A 19,705-nucleotide genomic window follows, 5' to 3' on the forward strand; every position below is an offset into this window, starting at 1 on the left:
TGTGATGCTGGCAGACAGAGGCAAAGGTTATACTATTGTAGAGGCCCTTTTGTATTCTCTTTAAATGTTTCAGAGCAGCTATATTTCTTAACTGATACTCTCAGCCTGTACAGCAATTTGTTCAGATTTTTGGTTTGGTCTTTTGTTTTTCCTCCTTTTTTTCCCCCCTTGTTTTTTTCATGGGTGTACTGAGGAGGTCAGATGAGAAGTAAGAATAGCAATGAAAATGTGGTACTCATTTTTATTTTTTTTACATAGGATCACTTGAGTTTCATTATTTAATTGATTTATCTTTCTGTTAGTGATAATGATGCAATTGGAAATGGAAGAAGACGGCACAAAAAAAGAGAATTCAACCTATTCTGCTCCTACTAGTACATTTCTTTTTTTTTTTTGAGTGCTTTTATTGCCCAGGTAGAACTGACTTGGGTCATTGCTCACCAGCACTTGGGGAATTTTCAATGCTGGTCTCCTTTCAGAACTATGAACTTATGCTATTTATAGATACCAGTTTTAACACTGACTAGTCTTTAGTATGCTTTGAGGGTTCATGCGTTTTTAAACTTATCATACTAATTTAAATTTCCAGACATACCTATTGCTTTGTTCATGTTTCAGGAAGTACTCTCACCATGGGCACAAAAGCTACTTATTAAGAGGAAAGAAAAATTTTGGCTCTTCTATAGGATTATCCAAGTCTGTTTTTGTTGTCCATGTTTGCAAAATTATGCTTGTTCACAGGCTCAGCTTAATTATTATGGGAGGTTATTTTAAATGACTGAACCTGTGTCTGGGCTCATGATGCAGGTCAGAGAGAGGTCCAGGTACTGTTTGTTCACCTGCTGCTCTATGAAGATGAGATCTTACCTGATCACGCTGTGCATCTATTCATTCCTGCCACTTAACTTTTGAACCTGTTGGTTACTTTAAGCCAAACTTGGTACAAAAGTAAAAACATAATTTGCTTATGCTTTACAGGAGTTGAGATCTGGTTAAAGATGTAGAATTTTGATGCTGAGCAGCATCCTCAGTACTTAAACAGCAACCTCAGTACTTGAAGTACAAGTTGTTCAGTCCATCTGATTATAGGGCACTGACTAAAAAAATGTCCAAGTGTAGATAAATAATTGAACTCCATCACAAGTTTGTAGAATTAAGAGACAAATTAAACTCTTCAGTTTTAAAGACTAAAACATACTTTGCTACAAAAAGAGCAAAAACCTTCTAGGTGTATCAAATATTACCATCTTTAATAGACAAGTAACCTCAAGGCATTGTCTTTCTGAACTTGTGAAAGTGCCATCACAATTACACAAGGCAGCACTTAGTAATTACTTTTTGTGGATACAAGGATAAAACAGCCAACTTGGAGAGCTTACTGTTGAGGGTGATAGTTTCTAACAGAGAATGAAAAGGTGGAATGTGCTGTTAGCTCAGGATGGCTGCTGATTTACTTTTGGACAGCCAGGCATGTACCATGCCAGGAGCGGCCAGGAAGGGATGGATTTGTTTGTTTACTTATTTCTCATGTTTTGCTATTTATATATCAGATGTATCACATCAGATGCTTCACATCCAGTGCCTCGTGAATGTGATGGTTAAAAATACATTCAAAAAACAAAACCATCCATTTTAGTCTTCTAGAAAACCACTGGTCTTCCAGTCCAATATCACACAGTTACAAACAACATGTTGAATGTGACATGAAGATGAACACAGGATAGATGTAATGAAAACCTTTCTTCAGGTTTCATCCAGCATAATTGTATAATTGCACTCTCTGAGGGACAGGGGTTGTCTGCCAGGTAGGAGTGTTTCTCATTATGAATTCCAGTTTTCTGAGTTTGAAGCCAGAAGTCTCAAGAAAAAGTCTGTTCATATTGCACAAAACTTTGCATGTTTTCATTGCATCATACTGACTGCTTTGCAGTACAAACTTTGATTAGTTTTGATAATTTATCACAGAGAGAGAACATGTGCTGGTGAGGCAGACCGAAATCAAAATTCTACAGCAGTTTGCCAGGGAATTAAAAAGAACAAAATTATAAACCCACAGCAACCCACAAATGGCATCTTACATGCTTGTTTCAATGCACACTGGAAGCATCACTCAATAATTAAGACAAAAATAGAAATCCAGCTATCTCCCTGCCCAAAATAATGCAATAAATTAGCAAGTTAGAGCAACGTATCTTACAGGGAAAAGAAATCTAAATACTTGCCAACTCTAAAAGGAGCACCTACTCCTACTCTTCCAGAAACCTTTGAGATCAGACTCCTGAGACCAGATTAATCCTGCAGATTCCTTTTTTCCTCTTTGGATTAAGAAATGAGTTCCAAAGAATGATGTGGTTCCTCCTCATCCCCACTGTGGTTAAGGCAGAGCTCTGGCTGCCCTGGGTCAGTGTTGTCCTCCACAGCATTCCAGCACGTCTGTGAGAGCTGTCATGAAGGAGCCCTTGGCAAGCATCTAATCACCTATTATTCAGCACTTTATTAATCAAGTTTTGTGGTATTTTTTTAGCATGTTCTTCCACTAATATGGAGATCTTTAAGTCTTCGAACAGTGTTAGGTTTTTACAGCTGTTTATAAAAACCCCACAAAGCACCCAACACAAAAGTGAAAAAAATAACTGAAAGACCTAGAAAATATGTTACTTTCCTTTATTCATCAAGCAGATGTAAGCTCTATATCCTCAGACATTTTTCTGTATCATCAGTAATTTTCTTATAGTATAAGCTGGAACGCTGTTTACCTAGGATGAGTTCCATGAGTTATTCAAATATTCAAAAAAAAAAGCATCACCAAAACTCAGAACACAATGTCATTTTTCTAAAAATTGCTAATTGATTTTTAAATTTGTTCCTTTTAATTCTTAATGTTATAGTTGAGAGAAGGATTTGCCTCTACATCTCAGGCTCTGAACTTCAGCCCATGGGTAACATGTCAGATACTTCCACTCAATATAAACATACACGGGTTTAATTGCAAACAAGCAAATAGCATTTTCAGGCCAGGTTTACAAATGAGCTTTGGAAATTAAAATAAAACAATTTTAATGTATTTAGTTTTATCTAGGAGACAGATCCATCTAATATATTTGTTGGCTTCAGAATGTTCTTGAAATTACAAACAAAAAAAACCAGTAGAAGTCAAAATTGAAAGAATTGTTTGAGGAAGGATTTGAGGGAGAGTCTTTAGTGTTGCATGTGACTGATCAAAGGCTGCATATGCCTTCAAAATTATAACTGAGAGTCTTTGCGACTGTAATTCTGAGTCACTGGTACTGCAGCTCATTCAAGTCCCTGGTTAGAGGAGAAACCAGAAAGCTCTTCTTCACTTGCATGACAATGCTGTAGTATAAAGTAAGTGTCTTCTGAAGCAGTCTGGGGTGGATGATTACTTGTACCACTTTGGCTGCTGGGAAGTTCTGTTCCCAGTATGTTGGACCATCTCCTCTTTAGATATGAAATATTCATGCTTCATGCAACTGAGATCAAAAGAGAGGATGGTTTGACTCTCTAGGACAAGTGTCTGATGTCAGCTGGTTTTCCATTCTAGGAACAATCAGAGATGTGTGCAAGTCCCCATGATTTTGTGTAGCATGTCAGGGTGCATCCATGCTCTGTAATACCAGAGTACCAGAGTAGTTTGTTGTGGAGTGTCTTTTATTTTATCCAAGTTTCCAGAGCTTACAAGTAACGATGGAGGAGGAGAATTACAGGATAACAGTAGATAATTGCTTGCTTGCCCTGGAAAATAATAGTAACCTAATTATGAAATATTTATATATTCTGCTTTTGACTTTAAAAATACTGCTCTTACTACTGGGCTTGATGCTGACTCACCCTACTCCTCACTGTGTCTTACCAAAGCTTTTGTTAGTACATCTTCAGCACTTGTTCAGAGATGTGCTGGCTGCTTCTCTGAGCACATCTGCTTCTCTCTTCAGTGCTGTGATTAAGTCCAAAGTGCCTCAGCCATCAGTTAGGCTTGCTTGAAATTCAATGGAATAGTTTCCATTCCTGAAGGTGTGGAAGACCTTTGGCTCTCTAAATTCAATTTGCTTTTCTCATACCATGAGTAAAAGGTGGCAGAGACAAGAAGGAGGTCAAATTCAGGCCAAGTCAATTGAGATTGATGTACATATTTATATAGCTTAAACTTCAAATGCAAATGAAACTTTTTGCATTTGCTAGCTGGGTAGTTTATTGGGGGGGGGGTAATTATTTTCAAGCAAGCTGAAGACAATATTAACCATGTGACTACACACAGAAAAAGTGTTTCTCACCACTGTAAATCCTAGGGATTTCCCTGGGAAGGATAATTAAAGCAACATGCTGTGAACGCAGCTAATAAAGTAGTTGCCTTTTGAACTCTTGAGTAGGGCAGCCAGGCCCTTGTGGCCCTGCTCTGCTCCACACTCTCCCCTGCTCTCCTCCCCCAGATTATTTTTAACCCCGATGCCTTTGTGTAACCACTGCAGACTCAAGCTTCATGGAGAGATGTGCTTAGCACAACTAGGGAATGGCATTTTCAGAGGTGGGGGACTGAAGCACGTGTGCTGGGAGGGGCAGGATTGCCTCGAGGCAGCCAGGAAAACATGAAAAATTGTAGCATAAGGTATGTTTAACTTAAGTCCTCTAAAGATGATGATTTTGTAAGCATTAGGGATGCAACTATAACCGCCATCAAATTCTGCATGTTAGTTAACTTTTCTCATGTTATGTTTTGACAGTCACAAACATTTCTTTGTAAATGGACCAAGGACGGGAAAAAAATGTTCCTTATGCTAAGGCAAAACTAATTTTGGTAATGGAGGAAAAAGAAAGTCTTGGAGTCTTGAATGGGATGAGAAAAGACACTCTCAGCATAACCTGTGAATAGTGATTTACAGTTTTTTGTCCCTTATGCCATCTCATGGCTGATATAAGCTGTTAGTCCTATTAACAGAGCCTTCCCTCTACACCTCAGTTTGAGCTTGCCATTTTTAAGCATTTGCTAGAGTAAGGGGATAGCTCTTTTCTCACAACACCTAAGGTTTTTTTCCTTGCTCATGGCCAGTCAGTGGCAATGTGATTGCTGCACAATCAGGCCTAGGCTTGGCTGGCATCATTTGTCTTGCACTTCCATCAATCCCTAAAATTACTATTTGTAAATGATAGTTAAAAACCTTAAAAGAGCCATAACATTCCGACTAAGCCTCTTCTTATGAGAAATCAATATATGTTGTTGTGCTGTTTTATTTAAAATATTTTGAGTTTTTAACTATAGCTTGTTTTCTGTTAAATGTGAGAATGATGTATAAGTCAGTAAAATGTTAAAATTCCTTTTTTGTGAGGCTAGCCAATTTATTTTGACATAGTCAAGCTGATATTGGTGTATTAATGTGATTTATGTTATTGCTCTTCATATAAAATTTATGGCAGAGTGATTCAGAGATCCCAAGATGAACTGGGGAGACTTGTTCAGGGTGTGGTGCATAATATTAATGAAGATACGATTTGTCCTGAAGACTGTGTGATCGAAGACCTGGCACAATTTCATCTTTTCCTCAAGTTTACAGTTACAAATGTCCTACTGAGATTAGCTGTTGGCCAGGTTTCCCAGTTCTCACTTGTGAGTTATGGAGGGCGTTGAGCTGCAATTCTGTATGGTCAAGTGCATGGTGGTGGTCTTAAATGGGGTCTACACTGAGCTGTCAGGATTTGCTAAAGGTCAGGATTTGATGTGAAGAGAGAGGAGCTCCAGGGGATTTGGGCTATAAAAAGGTTTGGCTGCGTGCTGCCATACACAAGATCGATCCTTCATGTAAATATTTGTAGAATCCAGCAGTTGCCTTGTGTCGATCATCTGGATTGCCCACCATCACAGCCTCTGACCCGCCAGCAAAACCCAGGAGGCAGCTGCTTTGGCCATGGCATTTCTCAGGGTAATCAAACTGCCGTAAATCACAAAGGCTTTTCATGTGCCCCAGCATCGATAAGAGGTGTCCTGCTCTCCAATGTCACATGTTGTACCAGTGACCCAGCAGGGCTCTTCCAGGCTGCTGGGAGTAGTCCTTGTTACTCCAAATGGCTCTATCCAGGTTGATGTGAATCAATGGGTTTTAAAAAAAATTTTTACATGACAGACTTGTTTCTTCTGCTCCATAACCTTATGTAGATCTGCATATAAAGTGGAATTATTTTCCTCTGCATCTGTGCAGGTCAGGGACAGCCCGAGAAAAAAGTCACCAGAGGAAGCTGGAGACTTTGCAAGAGAGGGACAGTGTTGCAAAATGTGGAAGGCTGTGGCTGCAATCAGCTTTTCCAGTTAAGTTTTTTTCACAGAGAACTTCTTAGTTTATACTGTGGAAGAACCTGGGTTTCATGTTTTTCAAATGACGCAGGGACATTGTTCAGCCATTGTCGATGTGTGTGGGTTATGTGTGTGCCTACTTTCACAGCTTAATACGGATAAGTGCTACCAGAATGTAATCTTTTAATTTAGCTCTCTGTTGTCTACTGACTCGTGAAATATTTTTAGGTAACTTAAGCACAAATGATTATGTAGATAAGCAAAGGCAAGTCTTTAAAAATAAAAAAGAAGTGCTTTTTATTGTCACTTGCGTGAATTGTTTCACCAATAAGCTCTGGATTACTCCTCTGCTACTTACCTGTAATCAGTTTGCTTGTGTGACTGAGTTTGTTCTGACTTGTATGTTTTGTGTACAGAACATCGCATTCTCAAAATGTTCGTATTGTCTGCGCAATCTTAACAATTTTTGTGAAAGCAAGAGAACATTTTATGGAGCGAAATGAGGAAACCTGTACACTGCTGACTGCTCAGGTGTCTCACAATGCAGTGATGGCAACAGCCCAGTTATGTACTGCCTTTCCTTGGCACAAGAGGTTCCATAGTGGGCAGGGTGGAGCCTCGATCTGAACTCTCAGGGTTGTGCTTTTCAGACCAGTTTTGTCTTTTATCATACCGACTCTCAGAAAAGGGTGACTGGATAACTTGCTTATCAAGGGTTCCCTCCCTTTTTTCTCTGTGAAAAACTCACACAACATTGAAGGAATAGCAAAATGTGAATGATTAAAGTAGTTTGGGTCTACAGGGTTAAGCATGCAAGTTCATTTATGAGACTCAACACATGCAAATAGCATTTATGGCCATGTGGTAGAGCATATTGGATGCATCAAACCAGCATTCTAGGCTCCAGAAGTTTTTTCCCCACTGCTTGTGCTAAAAAATGTTGGCAGGCCAGCCTGCCAATGTGGAGGTGCAGACTGCACCTGCTACAGGCGGAGTGCATTACAAGAAGCCTTCCTTAACATAGAAAAAGCATCACCCCTGCAGTTAAAGGTAAGGCTACAGGCCTCAAATTCTCATATTCTGTGTGCTTGTCAGCAACACACTTAGTTCTCACTTCTTGACAATAAGTGTGTCTGGCTCAGTTCCAGTTTACACTGAGTAAAGTGTGAGTTGCACAACTTGACTATTTGTGTTGACTTCAACATTGTACCATATAATTGGGAAAAAATAATGCTTTAGATTTAACACGGCAGTACAGAAACAAGGTTCAAATGTACTCAAGTGCTTATTTCTTAGGAAAAAATGTGTCTTGTTGCCATATAGTCTCTTTAATGTGGTGTCTGAAAGAGATGATAATTTTATTAGCTTGCTGTGTTTAAAAGCAGAGGGACTTAAATATGCAGTGCTGGATTAGACTATTTGATTAGTAAACAGTTTGGGCTGTAGTATGACAAATTGTTTATGGCTGTATTGCTACTGAAAGAAATGGTATTAGACACTCCTGTATCATCATTATCTTTATTTCAGAACAAACATTCATGTAGATATGCAGTTAACTGGCAGGGGAACTGATACAGCTGAAAATTAATCCATTAACCAAAAAAAAAAAAAAAAAAAAAAAACCAAAAAACCTTAAGAAACCCTTACAAGCATTTGTTGGTATGAATCTGAAGATGTGTTAAAGGGAGAGAGGTTGAATGGCTGGGCAGGTTAGGGGGAGGTATGACTACTTTAATTTTTAAATGCAAATTAATTTGTGTCAGTTTAAGGGTGTAGTTTGGCTTAAGTGTTAGAGTATAGAATTACTGTATATTAGTAAATTGAGTTTATAAAATTTTGAACAAATGCTACTTAGGTATTTTCACCTCCACAAAATGAGTTTAGAAAATGCTAATGTCTGAACACACATCTTACTCACCTGAACAATGTGTAAAGTAAGAAAATTCCAAATCCATTGTAACATTTTAAAAGAAAAGGAAAAGAAAATTTGTCAACTCAGATATTTATGGTATTTGATGTCTTCATCAGGTGAATTTCAGAATGAATTTAATTTTGAGGTGCTTATCCAATTTTTTTTTTGCCTTAGAGGAATTGCAATTATTCATTTCTATCTCATTACTAAAATTTATGGGAGGGAGGATGAACAATTGACTTTCTAGTTCAGAAAATAGCGTTGGTGACCCTCTTCTCAGTCTGTATTCTCCTACCTATTTCCCCATCCCTCTCAAGCATTCTCCCATATTCCTGAAGTGTGTGTGTTGCTGCCAGCTGACGTACGTAGCTGACAGTGTTTGCTAAAGCCAAGTCTTTGATTCAGACTGGAACCTGTTTCATAGGGAGGCTGGAACTGAGATCAAGAGACGCCCAGTTTGCTTCCAACAAGTCTCCTGGCAGACAAGATATTGGAGGGGGGGTGGGGGAGGGAAAGAGCAGACTGTTCCTTAAAAACAAGCAGGCGAGAAATTGCAGGAGCAGAACAGCTCAACGTGCTCCTGAGAAAGGAACCGCTCGGATGCGGCGCAGTCCAGCTCGAGTGCTCAGACCCCAAATCAGGCGCACCAGTTAATGATGCTGTGCACACACTGCTGGTTTGCAGTGCTGGGAACTCTCAGTAAGATGGATTGCACTGCATAGAGAAAATGGAGATGTCTGAAACCAGCCAGAAAAGATCAGCATAAAAGGTAGGTTAATGTTCTGTTGCTAGGTGATCTAATAATTTGGTCCCTTTTCTGTTACTCTGTCTGGTGGTATTTATTTTTATATACGTTCAGTACATAATGAAAGATATAAATATATCAAGTCAGTGCTTTTTTGGGGGTTCTTTCTCAATATAAATTTTCCTCACATTTGGCCTCTTGCACTTCTGTTTTACTTTAGTACTTCTTGTTTCTCTGACCTCATTATTATTTTGAGCTGTTTTTGTGATTTGACATTGAAAATAGTTATTGCAACAAAAGCAGCACAGCAGGTTACTTAGACTTTACAAAGTGTCAGATGGGGATGCTCAGGATGTAACGTTGCAACCTAAAATCAACAGTCCCAAGTTCCTGGAATAAATTAAAGCTTTTGTTAAATAAAACTTACTCCTAAGTAGAGAGATACACAGCTTCCTGACAGAGGGGTATGTTCTACTTTCTCTCCGTAGCCCAGTTACAGGTATGAAATACAGAACAGGATATGGAAGCCAAACCCATGAGCTATATAAGGCATCAAAGCATGGGAGGGCACGACCTGTTTTCTTTTGTATCAGAATTCAGTTCAGCATGAACCAGGAGGGCAGAACTAGGAGGGGGAAGTGGTGTTAAATTAACAAGTTACATTGTAGCAAGAGCTCGTAAGCCTTTTTGTTTCACAGGTCCTTAAAAGTATTTTTAGGAGAGATGAGGATTCTGTGTAACAAATATGTATCCTGACTTTATCTTCTTGTATTGGCCCCACATTGGAGCAGTTGAACCATGTATGGGAAAACTGCTCTTCTCTATGCTTTGAATCTCTCCTTAGTGTGTCAGCATCTGCATGTTAGGCCAAAATGTGGGCTAGAATGTGTGTCTGAGTGGAGCAAGAGTGATGGGTCTCACCAAGATAGAATCAGATCTGTTTATATTTGATTTCTCTGTGTATGTTTGTCCTTTCTGACCAGTCAAGATATAGTGTCTTGTTGCTATAGGGTCTCTCATTTCTACCTGTGCCTCAGTCTCTGTAACCACTCTGGAGCATGCGTAAGAAATGTTAGTTAGTACTGTACAGGAAGGTGGTACCTCACTTTCTTTAATTCATAAACATCATTGGAGGGGGTGGAAGCCAAAAGTAGTCTTGCAGCAAAGCTGGTTTCTTCTCTAGGCACAAGTAGCACACACACATAAAAAAAAGAAAAGGTGGGGGAGAGGATCCTCTGTCACAATTCATAGATGTTGAGGTCTGGATTTTCTGTAAATATTTTTGTGTTATTGCTGGTTCTATGCTGAGAAGGAGGTTCTTATTTTTTAGTTCCCAAAAGCTGACAGCATTTTTAACAAATATCCCCTTTCTTAAAAAAAAAAAAAAAATCTGTAGAAGATGCAAATAAATAATAAAAGAATGGTTGATTTGTTTGAAAATATTCCAGGAAACAGTAGGGGTTATATGAGAGTCAGCCTAGGCTCAACAGGGCAGGCATTGAACCAGATCTAATAAGAACAACTGGACCCAACTCCCATATTATGTTCAGTAATGGAGGGGTTTTGTACTACAAGGACTTCAATGTTGTAATCTTAATGGCTAGAGGTAACAAACCAGGCTGAAAGGAAAGAGGAAAAAGTAAAGTCCAAGGCAATTAGAAAAATCTCTTTTCTGGATTTTGGGTATTGCCAGTCACATTTGTGCCATTTTTACAGATGAATGGGCTTTTCTGTCACTGTAAGAATGAATTGTAAAGTAATGGACTTGAACTAATTATGTCCTATAAACCTATAATAATAACAATAAATGTGTTTTGAAGTTCAGACATGCGTGTAGTTGATCCAGTCAACTGAGTCGCTCAGCAGCTGAGCAAGTCTCCTGCTTGGGGTTAAAAGGATTCAGGAGCATTTTAGGGGAAAAATGGTCAGATACGACAGCTCCTGGGAAGGAGGGAAAGGGCAGGAGTTACAGCTGGTCACCAGTTCAAGCAAGGTTCTTGCTATCTACATTTCTAGACTGCTTTTAATTACCTGCAGGTGCTGGAAAGCGTTTGTTCTGACACTGAAAAGGTGTCTGTTCTGGCTCAGATGGAGGTTCTTACCCCAACACAGATGGAGAACAGTGGAGGCTGACAGATCCAGTCTCAAGCTCTTCATACCATGTGGCATTTAGCCAGTGATTTCATGGTCTTATGTTTTCTCCTGATGCTTTTTATCTTTTTCTTCTTAAACATCACCATTTTTGGCAGGGGAGAAAGTACAAAAGGGAAAGTACACACAGGGCAGAGGAGGGGAGACATAAGACATGGTTGCATTTATAAGTGTATTTTTTCTAAGCTGAGCAGTGGTCAGATCCCCAGACACCATCCCAAGAGTTAATTATTTAGAAAAACTTAAGCTCCTTTTATACTTCCACCAGATTTTTCCCAAACTCTCACTTCCTTGAAGCAGGGTCCTTGTTTCCTCCCCAGCATCCCCAAACTGATCACACATACCAGGCTTCCCAGCAGTCAGTCAGCAAATGCTGAATGAACTACTGCACCCAAGCAGCAAATGCAAAACTCACCAGTATGTTATCACAGTCTCTGGAATGAAGCCATCAGAGTTCATGGAGCTTGTCTCCAGGATGTGATTATGCATCCCAGAACATGGTAGGTTCATCCAGCATGCCGGGTACCTCCTGGGAGCTCTGTGTGTGCAGCTGGATAATGTTGCATCCCAGATGATGTTTTCTTTCTCTCTCTCTCTCTGGAAAAAAAAAAAATGGCAGAAAGAACAAAACCAATTAAACCTGTAGTAACTGTTTTATTTCCTCTCAATCCCAAATTTTATCATAATTTGTAGTATACAAGAAAGGCATAGACATGGTTTTCTTGGCTCCTACCTGGTAATGCTTTCCCAGCTCTGTAGGTGGTTTCTATCTGGAGTTTCATACTTGGTCACAGGGCTGCAATGCCCCAGGATTTCATCCTTGTGCTCTCCCTTGCAGGCGTCAGCAAAGCCGTTTGGGAATCTGTGGGAAACTGGCTGAAAACCAGTTTGCATCCTCCTGCCAGCCTGGGTCATGGCGTGGCTGCACAGCAGAGGAGAGGGTGCAGCACAAGGACTGAAAGGACTTGCTGCAGGCAGAAGGAGGGCTTGGGTTCTGCTGAAGCTGGTTTTAACAGGGTTGCCCAGTGTTTCACATGGGAAATACATGGGATTATAGTGGAAGCAGTTCAGATGCTCCATGTTGGCTCACTGTTCACAAAATACCCCAAATGGTAAATAGCAGTGACACAAACGAGGGATGGTGTGAACTGTGCCACAGAGCAAGGACACTTGGATCCACTGATACCAGAATGTCAAAACATGCTGTTGAACACTGCTTGATTTGAGCTTTTTTCCTCTGAAGATATGAATTTACATACCAAATATTTTTGCATGCAAATATTTTTATATTAAAGATATTATTGACTGTAGATATTTGCATGTTAAAACGTATTTTCATTATACACTATCTCATCCTTCAAATCCTGTTTCTCTTTGTTCCTTAAACCTGAGAAAGTGTCCCTCTTCAGTAGCTTTTGAGGAATGCTGTTCCTGAGTGTGCTTTTGAGCCTGATTCTTTGTATGAAAATTCAGATGTCTGCTTCTTTCTTTTTGATCCAGTTCTGTTTGTGTTTACACAATGCTTATCAGGTTTTTTAATGAGATTTTTAGGGTGAATACATGAAAGTATTTTTGTTGTGTTTTTTTTTTCTTTTCCTAACGTAATGAGCTTCAGTGAGACTCTTTGCATACAACTGCACACAAAAGGAGAAAAGCTAAAGCTCAGCTTTTTGCCATGGATGTGGCTTCAGTGCTATGTAAGCCAACATGCAACCTTCTCTGCAGTTCCCTCAACGTCTCTTAAGTGTCTCATGAAAGAGCAGGCACCAGCTGGAGCCCTGTGGAAATTCCCTGCTGGTCTTTGAATATCCTGAAGCCTTTTATTTAAGCTAGGGTTATGAGATGCTTTGAAAATGCTATAATTGAGGAATTTCTTCATTCAAGTTGGGAGATGAGCTCTGAGCAGATATTAAGCAGGCCTTGTCTTCTGGGTGTTTGCTTGAACAGCTCAGGAAGGAGAGCTGTATGAAAACCTCAGGAGGTGATAAGGGCAGTTTAAAATGATACAGCAAAGTTTGTCATAAAATGCACAATGGTAATTTCAAATGTTATTCTTAATTGTATGCTGTTGGGTTTTTATTTTACCTTGAATAGAGATGGTTGTGCACTATCAGAGAACTTACTAATGGTTTTTGAACAGTTTTCTATAAATTTTCCTAAATTTTCTAATTGTGGTAGTTATTCACTTGTTCTCCTTTCATTTTAGATGACCTGCAGAGATGAGGAGGGACATTTAGTTGTGTCCAGACTTGGAAGTTGTATGCACTGCCCTCCTTTGAATTAACATTGTTCCCTGTTTTCTGTTTGTTTCAGGGGAAGCCTTCCATCCAGTGTTGAAGCATGAGTGCTGATGCTAGCCAGGTGGTGATCACTACTCCTCCCCCGGCCACGATGCCCCACAAAGAGCGGTACTTTGATCGCATCAATGAGAATGACCCAGAGTATATCCGGGAGAGAAACATGTCCCCTGACCTGAGACAGGACTTCAACATGATGGAGCAGAGGAAGAGGGTCACCCAGATACTGCAGAGCCCTGTGAGTGCCATTAATGGGGAGTAAAAAGGAAAGGGTGTTATAAAAAAAGAAATCTGTGTCATAGCTAGGTAAAATATCTCTGGACCATCTTTTAAGAAAAGTCACTAAACAGATTATCTGGCATTTTGTTGGCATAGTGGACAAGCAGCCTTTATCGTGTTGGTTTTTTGTCCTGATACTTTTATATTCTTATGGTTCATTGCAGTATTACAGAAAAATGTGGCTGGCTGCAGGGTTCCTAATTAAAACTTAGGGGCAGGGAAGAGAGTGAAGGAGTCACCGGTCAAATAGGAACAAATTAGGGCACTACGTGGTGTTCTGCTTTCTGGGTTTGAATATTAACCTATCATTTGCATCAGGAATGCTTTAATTAACATTTATAATTGGGTTAAGTTTATTTAAAAACTAGACTATGTTCTTTTTATGTCCTTGAGGGTGATTGTACCCCTACTTGGCCATATTAGCACTCATCTACTGGTTGTGTAAGTTGAGTACTTGTGTAGACTACATATAAAAACTATTAAATCTATTGAACCACTCTCATAGTAGTTTTAATTTATATTTTAATACTTGTATTCTTTGAGTTTAACCTGATGAATACATTGGAAAGTAATACTGTTGCCTTTAGTATTTTGAAGCCGTAGGGAGTGAGTAAGGCCTGTGGGGTGATCTTTGGGGGTATCCGGGTGTAATGTGAGTATTGAGGATAATGGGACTGGGAAGGGGCTAAGCAGCTGTACAGATCCTTCTGTCTTCAGTTCCTCTGTAAATTGGGGTGCTTCTGTAATTTTTTTTGAAGCTTTTCCATATGTAATGAGATTGCAAACAGCTGTTAGTAATCACACTATTATAGTCATCCATGAATAACAGGATTGTTTGCTAAAGTGTTGTCGTGGAGTGTCTCTTGGATCTGTGTGTTGCTTTGAGTATAATGTGAACCTGTTGACTAAGGAATTTATTCCTTTTTCAAGTCAATTTGTGCAAGCTTGGGTTTGCAGCCAGGCTCTTTTATAAAGAAAATAAGGAGGTACTGCATAATATTTTAATCATTATAATTTTATGTTAAATACTCAGTTGTAAAATGTGATCAGAGTCTACTCATTCCTGTTCAAATACTCACATTATGAGCAGCCAGGACTCAAAGCAAAGACTAAATCTTCAGCCTAACAGATAAAAATAAGTGGGAGAGATCATTTGGATTTGTTTATGGGGATTGTTTTTTTGGTCCTATTGATGACAGTATTGAATCTGATGAGCACAACTATTTCATTAACATTTTGGGGCACCTTTTGCCAAGTCTGCCAGATGTAATTAATGTCCTTTTGCTGCAGCTTCTGTGGTGTTTTTTTTACTAGATGCAGTGTAAGCATGCAGATTTTAGGAAGGGGCATGAAGAGGGATATGAACCCCTGAGTTTAGGTTGCTGTTTTAACAGAAGATTGTGGGACAGAGAGCTGCTGGGCTGCTGTCAGTGTCCTGCTGCAAGAGAAGCTGAGCCAGCACTTTTTGGAAAGTGACTGTTCAGAGCTGCCAATAAGTTGCAAGGTTTTGTTGTGTAAGGGAACAGTTGTCCAAATAAGCCAGGGGCCTGCTGCCTGCTTGGCTTACAGAGAAATGGGAACATGGGAGCTGAGTGTGTGATCAGGCATGAAGAGGAGTTGTCTGAGCTCCCATTTCCCCTCAAGTATCGCCTTTTATCCTCTCTTTTCCTGATACAGAAAATTTAGAGGAACTCTGCTGGGATTTCTCACACAAGGAAATTAAAATATTTTTATACAGTATCTGTCTCCAAATGTCCACCAAGAGAATTTCGTAATTAATTTGGGGGTGAAAGGTGCGGCATTTTTTCCAGGCTCCAGTTGCTGTGTGCCAGTTCCTGGGACTGAAAACATTTACCTTGTTCTCCTGAATTTAAAATTCATCACAAAATGGGCAGAAAGTATTGTTCCTGTTGCCAGTCTGTGTAACACAGGTTGAACTGATGAGTGTTGTCCATAGTGTTTTTGTTCTATAGCTGCAGAATTACATTGTGTTAGACATTTTTATAGAACTTAGTTGCTTTTCTGGATTATTCCACTTGACAAAGAGAATATAGTTTGAAGGTGTTTAGAAGAAGAGGAAGAGAAATTATGAGACACAGTTTAAGGAAGAGCTTGCTTTGCTTGTAAATCTTTGCTGAATCTTAGATATATAAATGCATATCTTCACCAAGCCTTGATAAATGCATTCAGATCAAAGAAATAGTCATTGACTCCTCTTCTGGCAAGTATTAGGAAATATGAAGTGTATCTAGCAAGGGTAGTAACTGTCTTAAAAGTACACAAACGTGTATGGAGTTGAGGTGAGCTTTGAACATGCGCTTTCTGTGAGCAAAGGTCCAAAATTAAAGGGTTAATCAGTGTCGCATAGTAGGAAGCTTAGGTACTACTTTAATCTGGCTTTATTAATGAGCTTTTTTCTTTCTTTCAAGTAGGAAAATCTAAATCCTTCAGCAAGAAAATAAATTAGAGAATATATTTTAGGAACCACAGTATATTTTATTCAGTAAGGGCTGTTAGGCCTGTAAGGGCTACAGGCCTGACCACACATCTTCAGACATCAAGCTGCTGCATCTCTCTGATGTGCTGTTTGGTGCCCATACTAGTGTGCAATCTGACTACTCCTCTCTGATGTGCAATTTCCCTTTCCTAAATTAAATAATTTAAAAGCTACTGAAAAGCTATTTCCATGTTTGCTACTGTCTTTGAGTCTCTTCATAATAAACCTTAAACAAATCAGAGTTGTTCTCTGACCATTGCCCGTGGAGAATGTCCTGACATTATCAGTTGAGTTCTCAGATGTGTTTGCCTAGTATGCATGTAGCTCCTGAGCATCTGATAGCCTGGAGAATCTGATAAACTGAACACGTTTGCTGTTCTGTGTATGTTAGAAAGGTGGAAAGAAATTAAGATCAGCTGGGCCTGAGCAGCCTGGTAGCATCCAGAAGTACTGCTGGCCAATCTTTAGCATAAAGCCATTTAGGGTTATTTTAGTCATGACTTCAGTTTCAGAGGATTCAGGTAGCAAGTTGTTATTTTTAAAGGAAAGGTACTACATGTATGCAGTGGACCAATTTTATTGCTTATTAGGTCCAAGATACTTGCACTATTGATGCCTTGAGAGGCCACCTAAAACAGAACCTAGACAGGAGTAAGGGAATAAGGTCAGTATTTATTTGAAAGGCCTTCAAAGGTACACACAGAGCCAGAGGCTTTTCTCAAAGTGGACCTAAGATGGACGACAAGTCACAAGTTCTTCACCCTTTTATAGGTTTGGTTCATTTGCATATCAGGGTTAATTCTCCAATTAAAGCTTCCATTTAATGATGTAATTTCCCATCAGCTTGCCCCCCTCTCAGAGGCTTTTGGTTTATTCTTTTTGGGCCTAGGATGATCTGGTTGTCCTTGAGAGGACAACCTGAGGACAACCTGTCTCTGAGCAGGCTCAGAGAGGCTTTGTTATGTCTATCTGGCATGAGAGAGCAGAAATTAACAGGCTACAAGAAACTTCAAAGTTACACACTAAGCAGTACAGGATTTGAAAAATATAAAAGTTAAAACCTAGTAATATTAATATTACTATAATATATTACTATAATATATCCAAATATATTATCCAATAGATCACCATAAAATATCCAAAATCTGAAAAGATATGCTGGTTGTTTTGGTTTTTTTTTATATTTTCCAACCTAAGTCTGCAATTAAAAACAGTTTTGCCTGTATGCTAAACAGTCATATGTTGCTTGTTACACAGAGTAACTGTGTCTTTCACAGAGCAAAAATATACTTTCTGTACCATCAAATCCCTTATTTTAGTTATGGTATACAAGTCCTTCTGGCCTGTATTCCTTCCAGCATTTCTCTGATGCCGTCACCATAGCAACCAGAAACTCTTAAACCACTTTCTTTTTAAAAAAAGGGCAGTGGTTGTGCAGTTATGGTGTTTGTGAAAACTGAACAGCCAGTTCAGCACTGAGGAGCTGAATGAATATATAGATTGGAAGAAAATCCCCACAGCCATTGTGAAGCAGGGAAGGTGTTGGATGTTTCTGCAGGCAGGCAGCAGTGCCACACTGCTTCCAGTGCAGTGAGACCATGTGAAACAATTATCCACCCAGCAGAAAAGCTAACTACAGGCTTCAGCTAACGGGACAGTGTGTGTAACCTAACAGGAAATTAGGATCAGGACTTAGATTGCACTGAGGAGTACCTTACATACCTTTATATTGGTGTATTGGAAGGAAAGCTACAGGTGAGGGTGGAAATTGAAGAGGATGCATTCTTATACAAAAATATGCTTATATATGAGATATACTTCATTATTTTTACTGATGTAGGAAGTTGTGTCTGAAGCGATGAGTGGAACAGCTGTTTCATGTAAACATAAAAATGCCTGGTTATTGGAATTTAAATGTCTAATATATGTTTTTAATTTAACAGTGAAGTTTTGTGTGGCTTCTTGAGACCCGTTGGATGTGTGTTTGCTATTTTTACGTATAAAACACAGCTATTTGGAGCTTGTTTATTTTTTTCTTAAGTTGAGCTCTGTGTTGGCAGGATCCCATCAGGCTTTATTTCAATTTCATGCTGGATCCAGAGAGTGTCTACCAACCCATCATGACTCTTCAGGTTGTTCAGGGCCATTCTGGCTTGACACTGCCATTGCAGGAAGGTTCCGGTCAAGCTATACAGATTGCAAAATTTTGGGGGGTTATGCTGAGGTTAAAAATGTACTTCTCTGCTGTGCCTCCCTTCCTGCCTCGTATGTGCACACACCCCCCTGCCTCCCACACTAGCCGGTCTTGCCCAAAAAAAGTGGGGAGGTAACTATACAGCTTAGCAACTCTTCTATTCAGGGGTCTGCCTTAGTATGCAGCATGCAGGCAGATTTTTCTCCTCAAAAACAAGCAATCCCACCTACACTTGAGGTTTTTTTCTGGCTATGTTATTTTCAAGCCATCAGGACAGAGATGAAGGATGATTTAATTTATTTTTTCCGTAGCTTTTGCAGTTGTTTAGCTTACTGTATTTTGTATCAAGTGAGCATCCAGTATTTTTGCAATACCACTCCCTTTTGGGGCAGTTTATTTTCTTAAAAATATCAAAGTCCTTTCAGTTCCTCATATGTTTTGGCTTTTATTGCTCTTTTCTCAGAAGTTCAAAAGCCTTTCGCATCCTTCAGGAGCCTCACCTCTTGGCTGGCTACAAGGCACTCACAACCTTTTATTTCACCTGAGGACCTCCTCACTGGGCAGTCCTCTCGCCTTGCAGCTCCCTGCTCTGGCTTTTGTCTTCTGTGACATCTTCCCGACATCCTGCTGGGAAGTCATGACTCTCTTCTCTCTGCAAGAGCTTATTTAATTGCATGCTTTCATCATACAACCTGTGCAGCATTTTGTTCACCCAGAGGCAAGAGCTCAACTTGACACATCATAGAAGACACACTCCAAAATGTCCCTTAAAGATCCCCTCTGCGCTCTGACAACGTTTTAAGTGAGAGGGAATTTGTGTTCAGGGTAATGTTGTCTCAAATCAAGGCCATCCACTAGATCTCTGTGAGGACCCAAGAAATCCCAATCCCTAGTTATCATTTCTATAGCTGCCATGGTGCACTGTAAATTCATACCAATGTCCTTCACCTCAAGTGCACGTCATATTTCGCTGCTTTCTTACCTTAAAAATAGGTTACCTCTTAATCCCCTCTATTTGCATACTGCTTCTGTCCATTTAGTTTGAATTGTGGGGTTTTTTTCATTAGATATAAATGCCAACAGATACATGTTGAACTTGGAAAGCCATGACTGGTGACTTTCCTCCTTGGCTGCTAGGAGCATGTGCATCCAGAACACCCTGCAAGAGCTCTGCCATCCCTCCTAGTGCATCGCCACCATGTGTGCTCCCACCCTTCCAAGTCCTGCACTTACTGAAAAACCCAGTTAATTATGCTCAGAAATGTGTGAGACCCCTGATGAGCTGAAATTTGATTTCTTCTAGCATTTTACATTTCATTGTACATTCCA

At 39.6% G+C, this 19,705-nt stretch overlaps 1 protein-coding gene across 5 annotated transcripts in view; it reads left to right on the forward strand.

Moving 5' to 3' along the window:
- Nucleotides 1–19,705, forward strand: part of ADD3 (adducin 3) — a 93,757-nt gene that overhangs the window by 55,166 nt on the left and 18,886 nt on the right. For 4 of the 5 annotated variants that reach the window (XM_069019985.1, XM_069019984.1, XM_069019988.1 and 1 more), the window contains exon 3: nt 13,423–13,644. In XM_069019985.1, coding sequence (XP_068876086.1) covers nt 13,450–13,644 — 195 coding nt within the window. In that variant the 5' untranslated portion in view covers nt 13,423–13,449. Of the gene's footprint in view, nt 1–8,776; nt 8,983–13,422; nt 13,645–19,705 lie in introns of those variants that run through there. The other variant, XM_069019987.1, reaches the window with a different exon arrangement.

Source organism: Aphelocoma coerulescens, chromosome 6 (genome assembly GCF_041296385.1).
Source record: "Aphelocoma coerulescens isolate FSJ_1873_10779 chromosome 6, UR_Acoe_1.0, whole genome shotgun sequence".
In the NCBI taxonomy this organism is placed as follows: Eukaryota; Metazoa; Chordata; class Aves; order Passeriformes; family Corvidae; genus Aphelocoma; species Aphelocoma coerulescens.